The sequence below is a fragment of the Prunus persica genome, chromosome G1 (assembly GCF_000346465.2).
Source record: "Prunus persica cultivar Lovell chromosome G1, Prunus_persica_NCBIv2, whole genome shotgun sequence".
Taxonomy (NCBI): Eukaryota; Viridiplantae; Streptophyta; class Magnoliopsida; order Rosales; family Rosaceae; genus Prunus; species Prunus persica.
Genome location: NC_034009.1, coordinates 32,898,396 through 32,917,050, shown reverse-complemented (window position 1 = coordinate 32,917,050; position 18,655 = coordinate 32,898,396). Strand labels below are relative to the sequence as shown.

At 39.2% G+C, this 18,655-nt stretch overlaps 5 protein-coding genes across 8 annotated transcripts; 2 read left to right on the top strand and 3 right to left on the bottom strand.

The window, feature by feature from the left end:
* Positions 1,177 to 2,920, bottom strand: LOC109946647 (salutaridinol 7-O-acetyltransferase-like). The gene has a single exon (XM_020555094.1). It carries the CDS (start codon positions 2,918 to 2,920, stop codon positions 1,277 to 1,279), a length of 1,644 nt encoding a protein of 547 aa, XP_020410683.1. The 3' UTR covers positions 1,177 to 1,276.
* LOC18788713 lies at positions 5,890 to 7,154 on the top strand. The gene is made up of 2 exons (XM_020562119.1): positions 5,890 to 6,178; positions 6,263 to 7,154. Exons 1-2 carry the CDS (start codon positions 6,025 to 6,027, stop codon positions 6,958 to 6,960), a joined length of 852 nt encoding a protein of 283 aa, XP_020417708.1. The 5' UTR covers positions 5,890 to 6,024; the 3' UTR covers positions 6,961 to 7,154.
* Positions 7,370 to 9,805, bottom strand: LOC18788725. The gene is made up of 5 exons (XM_007222141.2): positions 9,406 to 9,805; positions 9,155 to 9,205; positions 8,692 to 8,825; positions 8,318 to 8,418; positions 7,370 to 8,200 (listed from the first exon to the last, which is right to left on the bottom strand). Exons 1-5 carry the CDS (start codon positions 9,784 to 9,786, stop codon positions 8,025 to 8,027), a joined length of 843 nt encoding a protein of 280 aa, XP_007222203.1. The 5' UTR covers positions 9,787 to 9,805; the 3' UTR covers positions 7,370 to 8,024.
* On the top strand, positions 9,987 to 12,665 carry LOC18791621 (2'-deoxymugineic-acid 2'-dioxygenase). 2 transcript variants are annotated; one of them, XR_002269966.1, is made up of 5 exons: positions 9,987 to 10,318; positions 10,444 to 10,703; positions 10,820 to 11,138; positions 11,261 to 11,611; positions 12,580 to 12,665. XR_002269966.1 is itself a non-coding variant. In XM_007222153.2 (4 exons), exons 1-4 carry the CDS (start codon positions 10,058 to 10,060, stop codon positions 11,519 to 11,521), a joined length of 1,101 nt encoding a protein of 366 aa, XP_007222215.2. In that variant the 5' UTR covers positions 9,987 to 10,057; the 3' UTR covers positions 11,522 to 11,706. The 2 variants fall into 2 exon arrangements, 1 of the variants encoding a protein (XP_007222215.2); XM_007222153.2 differs by lacking the exon at positions 12,580 to 12,665 and having other exon boundaries at positions 11,261 to 11,706.
* LOC18790312 (1,4-alpha-glucan-branching enzyme 1, chloroplastic/amyloplastic) lies at positions 11,708 to 17,815 on the bottom strand. 3 transcript variants are annotated; one of them, XR_002269965.1, is made up of 15 exons: positions 17,387 to 17,815; positions 16,960 to 17,085; positions 16,624 to 16,834; positions 16,476 to 16,545; positions 16,109 to 16,378; positions 14,970 to 15,876; positions 14,631 to 14,747; positions 14,195 to 14,257; positions 13,694 to 13,801; positions 12,964 to 13,065; positions 12,793 to 12,860; positions 12,607 to 12,688; positions 12,326 to 12,442; positions 11,920 to 12,134; positions 11,708 to 11,829 (listed from the first exon to the last, which is right to left on the bottom strand). XR_002269965.1 is itself a non-coding variant. In XM_007225158.2 (14 exons), exons 1-14 carry the CDS (start codon positions 17,474 to 17,476, stop codon positions 11,970 to 11,972), a joined length of 2,496 nt encoding a protein of 831 aa, XP_007225220.2. In that variant the 5' UTR covers positions 17,477 to 17,815; the 3' UTR covers positions 11,708 to 11,969. The 3 variants fall into 3 exon arrangements, 2 of the variants coding, with proteins under 2 accessions (XP_007225220.2, XP_020411641.1); XM_007225158.2 differs by having other exon boundaries at positions 11,708 to 12,134; XM_020556052.1 differs by lacking the exon at positions 11,708 to 11,829 and having other exon boundaries at positions 11,912 to 12,134; positions 16,963 to 17,085; positions 17,387 to 17,507.

Sequence of the window (18,655 nt, the reverse complement as noted above, 5' to 3'; positions counted from 1 at the left end):
GCAGATTGACGAAAGCTTTGTCAAGCTCCTAGGTGATTTGACAGAAGAGAAAATAGGAAGCAATGGAAGAACAAGGCTTGAAATCGAAGGGTTCCAGAGATGAGAGATGATGCTTGCTCCCTCTGGATGTGAGTTTTGAAAGAGAGAAATGAGGAAGATGGAAGAACAAAGCATGAAATTGAAGGGTTCCAGAGGGGATGCTTGCCTTCAATGAATTCTCATGGTTGCTGGGAGGCTTGCAGCAACCAAGGTGAGTTATTTTTGCTGGGTAGAAAGTGCTTCCTTTTATAGGTGCTGAAAACCTTAATTTTGTCAAGCCACCCTCTCCCCTTTTCCTTCACGTTCTTCCATTCCACCTTATTTGGTGAAACTTCTATAGCCTGAGCATGTAGGCATGAAGCTTTTTGGAGTTCCAAGGTCCTTAAGCAACTGGACTTCTCCATGTGGGTGAGGAGCCACCCACTTTTGTTTCTTGTTTTCTCACCAAAGCTTGAAGAGGAAAGAATAGGTAAGGGTGCTTGGTCAAAAAGGTGATCAGCACATGGGTTTGCTTGGTTTTGGTAGTTTGGCTGCGATTTGGTTTTAAAGAGATGCACGATGTTGGATATTCTATAAGGTGCTGGGCTGGGCTGTTTTGTTTCCAGTGGCTTATGAGTTCCCATTTTTGTCAGACTGCTGGAAGCTTTGGCTGATGAGGGATTTTTATGGGCTATTAGGTTTTCTTAAGGTGATGGGCTACTAGGTTTTCTCTCATGCTTACCCATATGTTTGGGATCAAGGAATGAGCTTGAGTTTTGGTGCTCCCAAGTAGCCTAAAACTTCCACTCCTTGGACCATCAATGGGCCTCGTGAATACTCGTAATCATTCATACCACAACCCGCTCTACAAGCTCCAGGCATTCTCGTGGCTTGGGCCCACTTAAGCTTGTAGCGTGGCATGTTGTTTAAATAAGGATTTTCCGCTTGGTGTTGTACTGGGCTGAAAATATATTTGGGCCCAACCTTTGATTTTTTGGGCCTCAACACATACTTCTAATCTCGACCGTTGAATTGCATTCATTAAATGTGTTAGTAGTCTCTCAGTTAGACTTATAATTTACAAGTGTGAGCTATTATGTTTCCAGGTTGAGTTAAGCTTATTATTTGTGAAAGAGTAATGTTAGTAGGAAGGTGATATTTTTGTACCACAAAAATGTGAAATGAGATTAACAAGTTAACCTGTCTTGTTTGTTTGCATAAAATAAAGATTAATGATATATAGTACAATAATATGATATCAAAGGAGTAGTAAAGGAGTGGGGTCGAATGAAACGAATTTTTGGAGTAGGGGATTGGATTGGAGAAGAGCCATGTGATGTTGGTCCAACGTGACCCATGCTTCTATTCCATCACCCGACTTGGTGTCCACCAAAATGATGAGATTCATGAAGACGGAATTACCTGTGGAAGCAATGCTGCTGACCCAGATTGGCTTTCCCCACCCAAAATCACCAGCTTCGTACAACCCAAACTTACACCAACTGCTGAACCCATAATAATCTTTTTTTTCTTCTTCTTTTGTTTTAATTATTTCTTTCAGACATTTCAACATGAGAGACTTCCCCTCCTCGCCTGATCGCATTTTCTTAACAAAACCACCATCAACTTTTGACAATGCATTTCTCAACTCACTCACCAACCCATGCAATATTCTTGATCCGGAGGCGGAGCTATTATTATTATTATTATTAGCCACCACAACCACCTCCTCCTCCTCATCTAGCATTACCGTCGGACATCGGGCAGCCGCTATCCAAAGGAGGTTTCCAATAGAATTCTCCAAATTTAAATCCGCAGCAGCGGCAGTATCTGATGCTGCTGCAGCCTCATAAGCATCATCTAAGAATATCCTTGGGCGCAAGTTCACCGTGTGAGTCAGCACTGAAGGCCTTTGGAAACCATATTTTTGTTTAGAGGCAGCCATGGCGCATTGCCATATGAAAGCTGAAACCACTTCAACACGCGTGGGTCCACGTTTCAGTACTTGCACACATGATGATGAACTTTTGGCCATGTCCTTGAGGTTGGCTATAGCTGAGGCATCAAATACAAATCTTTTTGTGACGCATGAGGACTTGCCGTCCTTTATGAACAAGGAACCCCACATCGGAATTGATGAATCTCTAAGCCATAAATCATCGTTGGTGGGGAACAGACGAGTTGCAGCAAATAAATTGGGCCCTCCTATTATTGAAGAAGCTACGCTTGCATATGTTGTTGCGTCTTCTGTTTGATGATCATCTGAATCTGAATCTGAATCTGATGATATTAATATTGAATCTGATGATGATGATGAGGAGGAGGAGGATGTTCTTAACAAAGAGCCGGGGCCAGGGCTGCTGGTGCTGCTGCGCACACGAGCAATGGCAGTCCAGGATTTGAGAAAGGTGCACAAAGCAGCACCATCAAGGATCTTGTGTGAGATGCATAGGCCGATGGCGATGCCACCACATTTGAACACATTGACTTGAATGTTCGTTACACTTGCACCTGCAGTTGTTACATCACAAGGGAGGAAGCGATGTAGTAGTAGCAAAAGGTCAGGTCGGCTGAGAAATTCATCAAGACTAGAGTAGTTAACTCGGGCTTCCACATAATGAGCTCCTTGGTCGTTGCAGTCAATGGACAGGTCATCTTTGATCTCCCCAGCAAGTGGGTAAAACCCAGTGAAGGTTTCTGCCAAAGAGGTCTTTAGCAAATGTAACCTGCTATTAATATTATCATCGTCATTTCCATTTATAGGAGGATGATAAAACAGGATTACGGGAGCATAGGGAGCTGGTATGAGCTGGTCCAGAAGTGAAAGCTTAAAAATTCTCAGGTGAGAGGGTGTTGGGCAAGATGGTTTAATTTTCTCTTTGGAAATAATTTCTACTTCCATTTTCAATGTGTTTGGCAAAAGAATTTGTCATTTCAACTAGCTGGCTAGCTGGTTTATAAGCGGCAGAAAGGCATCTTTATGCATTAGGTGCGGCGCCAGCTTTGTTTGTCATATTATTTGTGGAATATTATGTGAAATGCGTATCAGTCCCTTTCCATAGCTAAGCTACCCTCTTTAATTTTCTCTCTTTATATATATTTGTGATGTTTATCAGAGTGAAGCGTGCGCGCATTTGATTCTCGATCGATGATCACCATGACTACACATGTTAGATAAGAGTTGACGAAAAGCATGATAGCAACCTCTTTGCAGTTAAAAAAGCTATTGCTAGTCCATTACATATGACATATGATATGAAAATCATTGCCGATCGACTTGATACCAAACTGGGTACGTGCGTACACACTCACTCTAGTTATTCGTTTTCTATATAGCCCTTGAATTAATCATGATTCATGATTTAGACAGACAGACCCCCTTTTAACTTGATATCATGTAGTGTAGGTAGGGTATCGTCCTCTCCTAAGCTAAGCTCTTAGGCACCCTTTGCTAATTAAGCGATTAATAAGAAGCTCCGCCAGCAGAGCCACTGTGTTTGTCCTAAGTCCTAACAATCAAACATTTTGTTGACGTACTCCATGGATCAATCGAATCAGTACTTTGCTCCTATGCCTACATACAACAGGGAAGTGGGTGAATTTTCCCATGGCTTACATATAATTTGTCCATGGATCAAAATTGACAGAGATTTAAATGGAGTTATAGCAAGGGGCAACATAGAACACCAAATTCTGGTCAAGGATGCAAAGTGAATCACTTTAACTTCCAAAGGGCAATATGAGTCAGGAGGCACTATAGCAAGTAGACATATAAAGTAATAGGAATCAATAAACAAAAAGTTACATAGATTGCTGGAAAAAAAAGGCATGTTATCTTAGGGTTATACAACTTACCTCGTAAATGAATTTTGTAATTTGGAGTTTTGTAAATCATCACGAAACTCTAAAGTGCATTCAGCACGAGGCTTGGCTTCAGCTAATCTACTAAGGGGTCGTTTGGTACGGCGAACTGTCATGAACTAGACTAAATCCTGGAATTGTCTCTCATTAGCTCGGATTGGCCTAAGCTGGATTAAGTATTGACCTACATTTGGTGTTACGTCGAACTACGAAGCTGAATTGTAAAAATAGTGAAGACCTATGTTTGATGCTCTGTCGGACTAAAAAATAATTATTTACATATTTTTCAAGTGTATTTTTGCTAATTTATGTTCTAAAAAAAAATTAAAAACAAATAAAACTTGATATTTTTTTAAAGGATAAAATTATCATAAATAATGAAAAATATATAATTTATTATTTAATAAATTATGGTATTTTTGCTTGATCTCAACTACATGCGCGAATAATCAGAGTTTTTGTTTTTAATTTCTTTTAATTTCTTCTTCTATTTCTCAAAGGTTAGACGAACCCGAAGTCTCAACACAAGATATGCAAACTTCTCAAATCTAACTTTGGATGTTTTTCTGTATTTTTTTTAAAAAAAAACGTGCAAACTTCTCCGATCAAACTTCTTGTTGAACACCTCACGACTTTTGATCCTGCCCTCTTTTTAGCTTTTTCTTACATTTTCTTCCCTGCCAAACACTCTTCGGTTGTGATTCTCTCACAAATTTCATCAATTTTTTCTCTATTTTTTTCCTAATCACTTTTCATTTACTCAATTTGTTCATACGATGAACGATTCAACTCAATCTCACGCCTCACCATTATCTTCTCCACTCTTTGTGTCTACCATGGCTGCTTCGACCCTTGCATCAATTCAATGAATCATGGCTTCTATTAGAGGCCACCCAAAGTTGGGGCCCATGGTCGTCGCCTTCCAAGCTCAGGGTCGACACCGTGCGCTATTTTGATAGCCAAACAGAGACCCAAGACTCGTCGTCCCTGACCCACATGTACAACCAAAGCTCGGCCTATTTCGGCAACCATCAGTAGCAACAAGATCTCAAGGCGATTACTGGGTTTCAAGCCTTTTCGATGAACTCAGAAGTGAAGGACTCGATGTCCATTGCCAGGACTCGTGTCTAGGTGACAAAGAAGAAGAAACTGGTATCGAGTTGGACTCGCGTGTTCTGTTTAGAGAGCTCGCTATTTTGCGAGCCATGTTTCAAGCTAGCTGCGAGTGAGGCAATTTTTTTACTGTTAGACTATATAATCTCATTCAAGTTAGTCCCTTCTCTTACCAAACATGGGTTTCAAGTGTTATTTAATCCAGTCCAGTCTAGTGAGGCCTCCCAAACATGCCCTAAGCATTCTCTTTTAAGACCCCGGGTTTCCCCATTGGGGTTGTGCAAATGAATTGTCGCATTTGACATTTCTTAAATGAATTTTCATAATTCAGGGTTCCTATTTGCAATTCACCAAACAAAAAAATGAGAAACTTCATAAGCAGATTTTAGGAGCTCTGTGAACGGTTTTACCCTTCTAGCATTTCGCTAATCAATTTTCACATTTTCGGGGCTGTGTGAATGAATTTTATCATGAAGAAATTTTTGCCTATATGGGTTGCTAGAATGAAATTTCACATTTTGGACCCCGTTATAAAATTTTCACTTTTGGGGTTTCACAAAACTTCAAGTTATGGAGTTTTTGGTGTTCAGCGAATGCATTTTCACATTTTGAGATTTCACTAATGGATTTTTCATATTTTGGGATTCCAATGAATTTTCGCATTTTAGAGTTTCGCTAAATAATTTTCTCATTTTGGGACAGTAACACTCTATAATTTCTCAGTATAGATGAGCGCTTTAGTAGTTGACAAATCCTCAAACAATAAAAGGAAAATCCAGGTATTTAATGAAAAATCTACTCTGCCGTTTAAATTTCAAAGAATGCACGCTAGACCGTCCGATAAAAAATATGACCGTTGGAGGCGCTAGACCTTTCAATATTTCAAAGCCACTAGTTCTCTCACACAATAAAACCAAGCAACACAGATACCAATACAACGATAAAGTTAAGCACCTTCCTCTTCTCTGCGCTCTCTCTCTCTCTGTGGGTATTTTGTAATCTGCTCTGAAGTTTGAATACCATCAATCATCAATGTCAAAGATGAAACCGGATCGCAAGCCTCCGCTTGCTAAATCACCCATCAGGCTTCGACCCCGTCGGGTCCTCGGATCAAACGCAAACTGTATGCCAACCCCAGCAGGGCGGTCTGAGATCGGGTTCGAGCAAACCGATAAAATTTTAACAGGTCTGGTTTTTCGTTTTCGAATTCGGTTTTTAATTTTGGCATTGAAGTGATATGATTATATCAATAATTTTGGAATTGGCTCAGGCGGATCTTTAAGAAAATCGGAGAAAGCAAGGCGCTCAGGCACATGGGAGATGGAAGAAGCGGAGCTTCGACCTGAATACCGCTCCATTTCGTGGGAACTGAGGGCTTTAGAAAAGATGGTAACTGGAGAGGAATTGGGCAAGGAAGATTATTGTGGTGGTGGTGGAGATACTGATAGCAGCAGCAGCCATAGGCTGAGTTCGTTGAATTCGAGTCCTTTGTTTGAAAGGGGTAGGTTTTACGAGGAGTATTCTGCTAGAAGGAATGAGCGGTTGAATAGGAAGAATAAGATCAAGGTAAAGGAGGGCGGTTGTGAGACAAATTATTCAAAAACTGCCGCGTCTGCGTCCGCCTCTAAATATAAGTTGGGTGTTACAGTAGAATCTGCCAAAAGAAACAGTTTTACCAGCACTCGTACTACTACTAGCAGCAGGAAGCTTCAAAGCTTGAGGAAATCAGTCTCTGCTGCTTACTCGGTGGTGGAGACTCAACAGGCTCCGTCTCCAACTCCGGCTCCGGCTCCGACTCCCAGGTATATGCTGAGAAGCTTGATGAACAAAGAGAATATGAAGCCTCCTCTGCCTCAGCCTACTTTGTACTCCTCTCATCAAAATCATAAATCTGCAAACCGTGGGGGACGGAAAACCGGAGCTCCAACTCCAACTCCAACTCCATCTCCAAGGGTTGGGTATTATTAGGCAAGATTTCATTAGTTTGGGATGTTTTAGTTGATTGACTTGATTTGATGAACCGTATCTTACTCATTCAGGCAGGCAAATTTGGGTTGCCTCGCCTCTGTTTTGTTTTCTCTGTTTCTGAAACTCAACTTATATAAAATTGATGTGCCTGCATGCCTATTCTATTAATATTATCATATCACCCTCTTTCCTTTCTTCCTGCTATTTAATTTAGGTTATTATTCGGAACAGGAAGAAGTTATTGCTTGAAATAACCCTTATCTTTGCGATAAATTCTTTGTTTCTCAAGTCGCTTAGCTCCTTTTCAACCACACAATAAAGGAGCAGGGGACGGTCCACCATTGAATTAGGAGGAGGAGGAGGTCTCTTCTACTGTGAAAGCAATAAAAAAGAGCAATTACGAAGAAAAAAAAACTAATGATGGTAATGACCAAACCAATACCATACCAAGTTCATACTTCAGAAAGAGAGCATACGTGTAGGCATACCAGAACCATCTTCAGTAATTACAGCTGATGGATCAGATCAGATAGTTGGCAAGCATAAATAAACAACAGCTGAATGAACAACAAACTTATCCTCTTTTTCATTTTCTCTCAGCAATTTCCTTTTCTTTCGGTTCTACAGCACCTCTGTACCACAAAGAGTCCATTACATCATCAATGTTGTTGTACCGGCCAACCTTAGTTTGGAACGGTAATATAGGAATCTCACATTTGGACCAGCATCACAATAGGAGCTTAGGAACTTCTTACTCCTTTGACAGCTTGAATTCGAGGAACTGGACCACCACTGCAACGGGAGCTTATGAGCTACTATGAAGTCAACGGTATCTTGACGACTTATCCCTAACTTCGGGGCATTTGCACTTACAATAACTGCTCTACAAGCTGTATCAAGCGCGCAAACTTTTCAGCATAAACTATTTTCACAAACGTTTGTGCAAAAGTTCTTCTCCATATTACCCATAAAATATTTGACTTAGTGGTGGAAATAATGGAGTCCATACAAGTATGTGCACAAAGTTGGTGAGAATAGTGTTACTGATTTTAAGTGCGGCAAACTCAAATTTCCACCCTATCAATTCCAATGTCATCCTTATTCTCTAAGTCCCTTCGAGAGATTATATTCATGAGCGTCCTGGTGGCTTGGCCAACAGCACGAGAAGTCTTCTTTGCTGCTCCAACAACAGCAGGTTGCAAAGAGATGATGGGCAGGCTCGCCCTCTCTTGAATCATAGCTGTATCACAATAGATTAATAGTACTTGTTTAGAAGTGGGTGAAGATCAATGGAAAGCCTGTATTACGCAAAACAGCAGCAGATCAAATTCTATACAAGATGGAGCTTAAAACATACACATAGTCTGCTGTCGAGCAAGTGAACCAATCTGCCGAATCCCAGCTTCAGCAGCTTGAACAGCTTGAGTGGATTTGCTGACCCCATCAGCTATCTCTTGGCTGAGCGAAGAATGGAATAAAAGCATGAAATACATAACCCAATTTAGCAATTGAGATATAAAACTCACACGACATGAATGAAACACACATAAAGGAGAAAATTAATAAGAAAGGCTTGACAGATATGACTGATAGCCAATTGCCTCATGAAATCTTCACTATTGAACCTTTCAGCATTACTTTATAGCTTCTCTTTATAATTGCTTCAATAGCACTCAATCGATTAATCAATGGATCATAACAACGAATCAGAAAGAAAGATGTAATTATCACCTTAGATCACTCAGTTCCAGTGTAAGATCACTTATTTCCATGCCTGAAAGCCTAATGGCAACCATAGTACTAGGGAGTTCTTCACGAGCTGTATCTGCCAGCTTTGAAAGAGATAGTGCAGCTCTCCCCATTGCCTACAGAATATACAAGAGACGAGCCACAATGGAACCAGAATTTGGACCAAATTCCAAACATGAGATTCAAACCAAAGAAAAGATTTTAAAAGTGACTTACAGCTATCAAAGAATGGATGGAACGATCAATTACAAACGAACCAAGACCCAAGAACAAATAGTAGAAAGATAGAAATAGAAGTGAATAGAATATGATTCAGGGTTTAGGGTTTAAGTGAAAAATATTATCCCATTGTAAAGTCAAAACTCCCTAAAACAAATTAACTGATTTTCTAAGCACTTGCTTTTTCCTTTAAACTGAAATGCAGAATGAGCAGACGACAACTTACACAAAGCGTTGGTACAGCTGCAATTACAAGGCTCGTAAATGCCACAGAAGTCTGCACACAATGAAATTAATCCATGCTCGTATCAGCAATGATGAACAAAATTAACTTCTTGATCCGTGACTCTTGCATCAAAATAAATAAATAAAAAGTCTTCAAATTTATCATTTATTTTACAGATTAATCCCAATTTCCACATCAAAAATAAAAATTTAAGTGATCTAAATATGGAAGAACAGAATTGAGGCCAATACCGTGCAGGCGATGAAGGTCAGGAGAAAGAAAGCTTGGTCGCTCAAGCTCAATTTGGCCACCGACGGACTCGGAACGCTAGGGTTTCTGACTTCCACATTCAACGGACCTTGCGACACGTCGTTATCGATTTGAAGAAAAGCATCCTTGGTGAGCTCCGTCACGGCAGGGTCGGACAGGGAAGGGGACGTTTTAGCGGAATTGGAAGCAAAAACCGTGAATAAACGGGACGATTTTGAAGGCGAAGTCAGAGAAACAGAGCTGAATTTGCAGGGCTGGAGAAGATTAACTGAAGAAGAAGAAGAAGAAGAAGAAGAAGAAGTGTGTTTAGGATTTTGGGCACGTATTGGGGCTGAGAGGTGTGAGAAGTGAGCAGATTTCATTTTGCAATCAAAATTAATTAGGAGCTCAGCTTCAGAGTTGAATAGCCGCCATTTTGGATAAGCTGGGGCCTGATGCTTGCTTCTTGCTAACTGCAGAATAACAGAAGTTAATTTACAAAAGAGAACTCGACTACTTCAGTATTGTCATCTGATTGGCAGAAAAGAAAAAGTGGGCCAGTTCCCTTTGTTTTATATTATTTATGTTTGTGAAATTAAGACGACTTTATCTTTATGCAACCGAACCGAGCGAAATTAAGACGACTTTATCTTTATGCAACGGGACGACTTTCCTTGTACCTGCTTGAAAACAATGGAGAAGCTTATTTCAAGCAGCTACAAGGAAAGACCCTTCCCTGAGACTTACATATTCCCACCTGATGCAAGACCAGGGAAGCTTGCCGTTCCTTTGTGCAACAACATTCCAGTGATTGATTTGGGTGGTGGAGCAGAAGAAGCTTCTGAATCTGATGACCGAAGAACCTATATACTAGAGCAAATACTCAAGGCTAGCCAAGAATTTGGATTTTTTCAGGTTATTTATTTAATTAGGCTTTAAATTCTTCTTCTTAGGTTTAGGGTTGATAACTTAAAACTCTGCTTAAAGTTAAACTGTCATAATTAAGTACAAAATTATGTTAATGTTATTTTATAGAGCAGGTAATTAATCATGGCATATCAGAACATTTGTTGAGTGAGACAATGCGTGTGTTCAAGGAGTTTTTTGAAGAGTTGCCTGCAGAGGACAAAGCAAGCCTCTACTCTGAGGACCCCAACAAAAGCTGCAGGCTCTTCACCAGCAGCAGCACTGGAAATTATGATGGGGAAGATGTTCATATCTGGCGTGACTGCCTAAAACACCCTTGCCATCCTCTTGAGGAATGCAAGCATGTTTGGCCTCAAAAACCAATTAGATATGGGTGAGTGACATATGATGATGATTGTCCAAGACCAACCTTTAGATATATCTCACATATTATATATATATATATATATATATATATATACTTAGTGATGATGACAATGAAATTTACAGAGAGCTTGTTGGGGCATGTTCCACACAAGTGAGGGAACTGGCTTCAAACATTTTGGAGCTAATCGGTGAAGGACTTGGGGTTGGAGCTGGGTATTTCAGGGATGAACTAAGCCAACAAATGTTACTCTCAGTTAATTATTACCCACCTTGCCCAGAACCAAGTTTGACACTAGGATTACCTAAACACTGTGACCCAAACCTCATAACCATTTTACTTCAAGGAGATGTAAATGGTCTTCAAGTTTTCAAGGATGGGGAATGGATTGGTGTGGAGCCTCTTCCACATGCACTTGTGGTTAATGTAGGTTATCAGTTACAGGTACACTACACTACTACTAGTACTAGACTAGTGCACCCTTCTTTATTGTGAAGATTATTGCATTGTTCCTCATTTCCTTCTTTTCTTTACCATGACAAATTATGGTTGGAATGGGGATGTAGATTATCAGCAATGGCAAGTTGAAAAGTGCTGAACATCGGGCAGTGACGAATTCAAGTGAAGCTCGGATTTCAGCTGGGTTTTTCGTGATGCCTTCCAATGACTGCCTTATAGAACCTGCTGCAGCTCTTATTAATGCAAGCAATCCCCAACTTTATAAAGGCTTCCAATACAAAGACTTCTTTCTCAACTTCGGTACAAAGCTAGGTAAAACCGAACAAGTACTGGATCGCTTTAAGCTCCAAGCAAGGTTAGCTAGCTGAATGGGTGAAAAGGAATTTCATGTTGTTGAGCCTTGCTCATTTGAATAAATGTCCTTTTGCTCTCTGCGGAGGCAAAAAGAGAAGATCAAGGTGTGTATCCAATTTACATATGTTAAATTGCTCATTCTGCAGCACTTGTGTGATAAAGCCAATTGTTATTATAATATGTTAGATTGTTTTTAACACTGATAGAAAACCCCCTTATTTTTATTCACATCCACAATTTACAGAGGGTAAAACTTTCAGCTCAGTCATCTGGGAGTCATCTGATGACCCCAGTTACATTATTTTTAACACTGAAAGCAAACCCCATTATTTTTATTCACATCCACAATTTACAGAGAGTAAAACTTTCAGTTCAGTCCCCAGTTACATTGTTTTTAACACTGATAGCAAACCCCATTATTTTTATTCACATCCACAATTTACAGAGAGTAAAACTTTCAGTTCAGTCATCTGATGACCCTTCGCCACTCTTTTCTGCTCTTGGACCAACATTGCCATCATCTATCACGGAACCCAACTCTTCAAAATTCTCCTTCCCAACCACAACTTCTGCTATTGATGTCTCATCCACATCTGCCTCCAGACTTTCATCCACTCGATAATAAACCTAAAAAATTTGCAAAGAAACAATTAAAAATCAAATCAATCACTGATATTTCATTAGTGAAGTTTTAGGCAGGACGTGACATTTAGATATGTATTTGCAAATTTGCACTGAAATAAGAAATACATCATAATAATGTTCAATAAAACCATAAATAACTTTTTTAAAATTTTTTTTTATAAAGATTATCATACCACGCATGTGTGAGCCGGTGAGAGTACTTTGAAGGAGTTGGGACGGTTGTTAAAATTAGTTTCAGGAACCCCTGGTATTCCTTCTGGGAATGTGAAGTGGTCAACATCATGGCCTACCTGCCAGGTAGAGTGAAATCAACATAATCAATAGGCTTGCATCTGATCAAAAAGAGACATGATGCATTCCCTTTTTGTTTTTTCGTTTCTTTTTGGTAGGCATTATCCTTAACAGTACTCTCCTTCACCCCCACCAGGAATAGGTAAAGAAAGGAATCACTTACTCTTCCATGTCCACCAAACTCATAAGCATCACTATCTAGTGCAACTCTGTACTTCCCAGGTAAGTCACACCCAACTTTATACCTGTATGTTTCATCACACAACACAAGTCACTCAAATAAACAACGTTATTTGTGCAGAAGCAAACAAGCATGCAGATACTTCTGCAAAGGTAAGAACAAACATACCCATCATATGTGTTTTCTGGATGAAAATTGAACACAAAAACTAAATCTCCACGCTCAAAGACAATAACCTGTAACATCCAACAATTACTCAATGTTTCAAACATCTATCTTTGTTTACATTATCACTTAACTGGCTTATCTCTAATTGGGTTAAAAAAGAGATTATCTGACCTTGTCTTCTTCATTTGTGCTACTCACTATCTGCTGTGTCGATGACAGGAATGAAAATTTTTCATCAAGCAAATTCATAGCTCTGTCAAATGCATTCATAAACTGGACAAGTTCCAAGCATAAGGATGTAAGAAATGGTAAATATATTGCAAGTAAAAGCAGAAAAATCAACTATGCAACATGAAATCATATATTAAGATCCTACAAAAATACATGGTACACATGGGTGCCCTTTTGCATGATACAGAGGTGGAAGTGGCAGAGTCCATCAATAATGTCCCACCACGATTCCATCCCTTAAGTTATCAATCATAAACATGCGCAGATTCTTAGGTTAGATATGGCCCCTGATCAAACCGTTATAACAGAAGAATCTAGGACATCAAATCTGAAATATAGATCAGATGGTCAAAGGCATGTATGGTCCTCAATTGCAATAAGTGTGACCTCAGAAGAAAAAAAAAACAAAAAAGAGGAAGCTTGTTGACAAGAGCTTCATTTAAATATAGGCAACGATAATAAATAATACTTTGTCGGCCTAGATGTCTATCTAATTTGTGTTAGTTTATATGCAAATATTGCTAGTAATTAAAGTTTTATGTGAATGTTATGTGGCCAGTTATCATTTCATCCTTCAATGATTACAGTGCAATAGGAGCCCATTGACAAAAAGAATAATAAAGTATGCAAAACATAGCAAATGCCAAAAACTAAACATTTGTCTTCTAACCTTATATCTCAAGTGATCTGTATCCACCAGGTTCCATTGGCGTCTGCACTTTTCATAACTCCACCCATTGCCTTCTCTTGGAAAGTCGACCCATTCAGGATGGCCAAACTACACAAATCATTCAGTAAGAAAACTATCAAAAGAAATCTTGAAACTACAAAGCTAGCAGAAGGAATTATAGGGATGTACATTTGACTCTTTAGAAAAAGTGGGTTTTACATGATTGATAGGAAGAGCCAGTAAGCCCTTCTCTAGGGAACTCACATCAAGTTATTTAGTAACCCTTAGTGTCTCTCCCTCCCCACACTTGACAAAAGGTGGTAATATAAAGAACACAGCCAGATCTCCTTTGCCCGTTATTCTCAGTTCCATGTGTTACATACAATTTAAGAGTGATAAAGAACCAAACTTTCTACTGGGTTGCAACAGTACTATTTCATATGTTCAAAATTTCCTCTCCAATAAAAAAACAATAGCTGCAAACTTGGCCAATGTGCTTACCTCATTTCCCATAAAATTAAGGTAGCCCTCACCTCCTAATGCCATAGTTAGAAAATGTATCATCTGCAAAAATGGAGACAACAATGACAACAAATTGATTTTTTTTTTTTTTTTTTTATAAAGAAGACGAATGAAGTGAAGATTTATGGTAAAAAGCATTTAAAAGATGAATCTTCAAACAAATCTGACAGTAGTTCAGTTCTCCATATCCAAAAATCCAAGTCAGCCCCACAATCATTGTTAAGAAGAGTAATAAATTGCAATTTTGTCAGTTATATAGGCGGTGAACATGATTGGTGCAGTCTGATAGTCATACATTAAAAAAACAACAAAAAACAATATAAGAGTATAAGAGAGAGACTGTTCAGATAGACAGCTATGAACCAAAAAACAATATGCGTCAGATTGCTTCTTGTACAGAAGTAACAGAAAAAACCTTGTGAAGCGCTATCCCTCGCTCAATAGTAGGAGAAGCATCAGTTAAGCAAGACATGCCAGAATACATTTCTCTATCCATCAAAAAGAACGCAATTGTCTTGTCACCCACAATTGCCTGCAAGTGGTTACGACCAAAAGTAAGTAAGAGATAGAAAAGGGGGGAGGGGGAGCAATTTTGGCAACAATAAATGAGAAAATGAAACAAGTGGAATGATATTATAAGTGCAGTTTGGGAAAGCCTATTCACTACAATAAAACTTGAACTCTCGTCTTGTTTTTGTCTCTTTCTTCATCCATGATAGAACGACACATAGACACAAAAAGCAAAACCTCATACCTGGTCATGACTCTCCGCATAGGAGATACACTTCTCAGTGTATCTCCTATTTGTCAAGCTGCATGAAATTTCGTTCATTGACCACTCTTCATCATTCTTGTTTTTCAGGTAATCAATCCATTTGTCAGGGATGGCCATTGCCAGCCGGTAATCAAAACCAATACCACCTTCAGAGACAGGCCGACCAAGTCCAGGCATACCAGAAACATCTTCAGCAATTACAGTTGCATCTGGCAAAATCTTATGGATCAGATAGTTGGCAAGCATCAAATAAACCACAGCATCAACATCTGTTGCCTCACTAAAATACTCATGATAATCCCCTGTAAATGCCATGTTTATCCCATGGTGATGATATAACATTGAAGTTACTCCATCAAATCGAAACCCATCAAATTTAAACTCCTCCAGCCACCACCTCAAGTTGGATAAAAGGAAGCGGAGAACTTCCCAATTAGAATAGTTGAAAAGTCGGCTATCCCATAACTTATGGTAGCCTCTATCCCCTGTGTGGAAGTAGGACTCTTGTGAGCTTTGACCAACTTCAAAGCCATTGAGGCCATCAGTAACGTTGTTACTTGCATGGCTGTGAACAACATCCATCAATACCCGCAGGCCTAGACAATGGGCTTTATCAATTAGATATTTAAGGTCCTCAGGTGTTCCAGATCTACTGCTTACGGCAAAGAAGTTTGTCACATGATAGCCGAATGATGCATAATAGGAATGCTCCATCACAGCCATCAACTGGACTGTGTTATAGTTATTTGCTCGGATACGAGGCAAAACATCATCAGCAAATTCTCTGTATGAACTGATCTGGGGTTCTGAGCTACTCATTCCAACATGAGCCTCATATATTCGCGGAGCTTTGGGTTTTGGAGGATGAGGATGCTTAAACTGAAACCTGCATGGTCAAAAGACTCTCTTGTTTGGATGAAATGGGCCAAGCCAAGGTAGAAGTTCCAAAAGATTATTTAAGTGTAATTTGCAATCTGACTTTTATAATATGTTATGAAGCATGTTTCTAGCTTTTGGACTTAGATGCAAGAATTTATGTTCCCCGGAAACTCTGCATATCAATTAACCATTTTTTTCACTAATGCAGCTTAGAAGAGGAAAGTATGAATAAATGGCACCTTTCTGATGGTGGTGGATCCCAGTACACACCATCATATGGTGCTGCGAACCTGGCTGGGTCCACGGTGGCATATTTAATCCAAGCAGGGATACGATCAACCCAAACTTCATTTCCATGCTTGAACCGGAATTTAACCCTTGAATTGTGAGGAATGGCTGAATTTCCACCAGAATTTGGTATCTTGATACTCCAAACCCCATATTGGTTTTTCTCCATCTTGTGTTTGGAGCCATCCCATCCATTAAAGTCCCCAATAAGCTGTGCCTCCCTAAGGTACAAGAAATATAGCTTCTATTTAAGCGATTAAGACAAATATTATGCCTCAAGAGGTTATGAAATTGTAGTTCAGAAGCTAATGAACTCACTGAGCAGCAGGAGCCCATTCACGGTACACAATTCCATCTTCTTCTCTGTTAAATCCAAATTTCACATAACCTAGAGATGAAGCAAACACGTTTTCAGTAATCTGTTCTAAGATACCAAAAAGAAAGGTAACAATAAAAGTCACCTCACCTTGAGCAAATTCCTCTAGACCTCCTTCATATGTCTCAATAAGCCCTTTCTGATCCACATATTTCTTTATTCTATACTTGAAGTGCTCCTTGTATGGTTCCAAGGCTTGATCGATGCTCAAGATTCCAATACTTTCCATCTCTTCATCAGTCATTGTCACTGCGGAGCTGTCGTCTGTGAAAACAGCTGAACTTTTGAAACTATCCTCCCCCTAACAAGGAAAGCACAGATCATGGGTTATTTTTTATTACTAAAAGTCGATACTGGGAAGTAAAGATTGGCTGTCGTCTAGCAGTTGATGATAAAAATGTCAAGCATAGCATAGGTATTAGATACCACCGCGGCACATATTGAACTTGTTGACGGGGAAACAAGTCTGCGGTACCCAAGCGATGAGTTTTGAGATCCAAAGGTTACTGGTGGTGCTTGCTTTTTGCCAGAGTGTCGATTAATCTTCAAGGCCTGTAATAATAGTAATAAAAAAGAGAGATGATAAGAAGAAGAGGTTTCAAGGTTCAAGACACAACAGAAACTAATTAAGATCACAATTTATGCGGCTGGAAGAAAAAATTATTCTTTATAAAAAAAAAAAATGGTGGTTGTGGTTGTGGTTGAAGATGATGAATAGTGCAGATTACCATCCAGGAAGGCTAGAAACGTATTTTCTGATTAATCCAACTGACTAGGGTTTAGGGTTTAGGGGTAGAAATTAATTAATTAATAATTAAACCAAGAAAGGAAACATTTCGGTTGAGTTGCTTACCCTCAGTCTCAGGTAGTTGTTGCTGGTTAAGGATCCAAGAGCAGCAGCAGCAGCAGGATTGGGATGATGAAGAACCAAAGAACCCAACATCTTCTTCACCTATTCTCTCTCTCTCTCTCTCGGCCTATCTGTCAGACTGTCACTCACTCACTCTCCCTGTGAGTCAGAGCTAGACACAAATCTCATTCTCTCTCAATACAGTAGCAATAGCATGTGATATTATCATGTCTCTGTATCTTAATTTTCAATCAACACTGTTATTTCATGTTTTTATTCAGCAAGTGGTGTTAATTGTATCATATTTAGCAACTACATTACTGATGTGATCTAATGACAATAAAAGCCTAAATCTAAATAAATATAAAGTAACAAATAGAAAATGGCAATGCGTGAAAGAAAGATCCGTGGGACTTGAGTTATACCCAACATTTTGTCGTTCAATTCGATTGTTTCTGTTTCTGGGTAAAGGATTTGCTTGCGAATGGGACCAAGTATATGCTCCCTCCGCTGGCCAAAGTCGTCTACAACCGTTGGTTGGGCGCTACGTGTAACTGGTTGCTTTCAGATAGTTGGATATACTAATGATTTGCCCCATAAATTTGTATTTAATTTTCGATTGACATTCTATCTTTTTTATAAAAAAAAATTAAGGATATTAACTTCTTTTTTTCGCTAATTTCCCCCCTACCATCTAAATTCTCAACATTTCATCTAATTTTCAGTTAAATAAGTTTAAAAAATTGAAGAAAAAGAGTAAACTTAATGTCAATCCCTTCCCCCTCTCATTCCCCCATGACCAACATCCTTTACTACCAAACCAATCCCCCACCCCCACAAAACCCCCCCTCCTCTTGGTTTTTCTTCTCCTCCCATGACCACCACCCTCCACTCCCAAACCAATCCCCAACCCCACAGACCCCTGCCCAAAGAGATCTTTTTGAATTTTCTGGTTTTTACTTTATTTTTCATTATTTATTTATTTTTAATGTATAAAATGACCATTTTGCCCTCATATTTAACGGCAAACTACATGAAATGTTGCATATTTAGACGGCATGGGGGAAATTGGTCAAAAAAAGAAGTTCATATCCTTAATTTTCTAAAAAAAAGGATAGGGGTCAATCGAAAGTTAAGTACAAATTTATGTGACAAATCACTAGTATACCTCAGATAGTTTTAAAACATCTTCTTTTTTACTTTTTTATACAAGGAACGACATGTCGTCTTCGTGTATTTTTACACTTTGAAATTACAGAAAAACCCACCCGC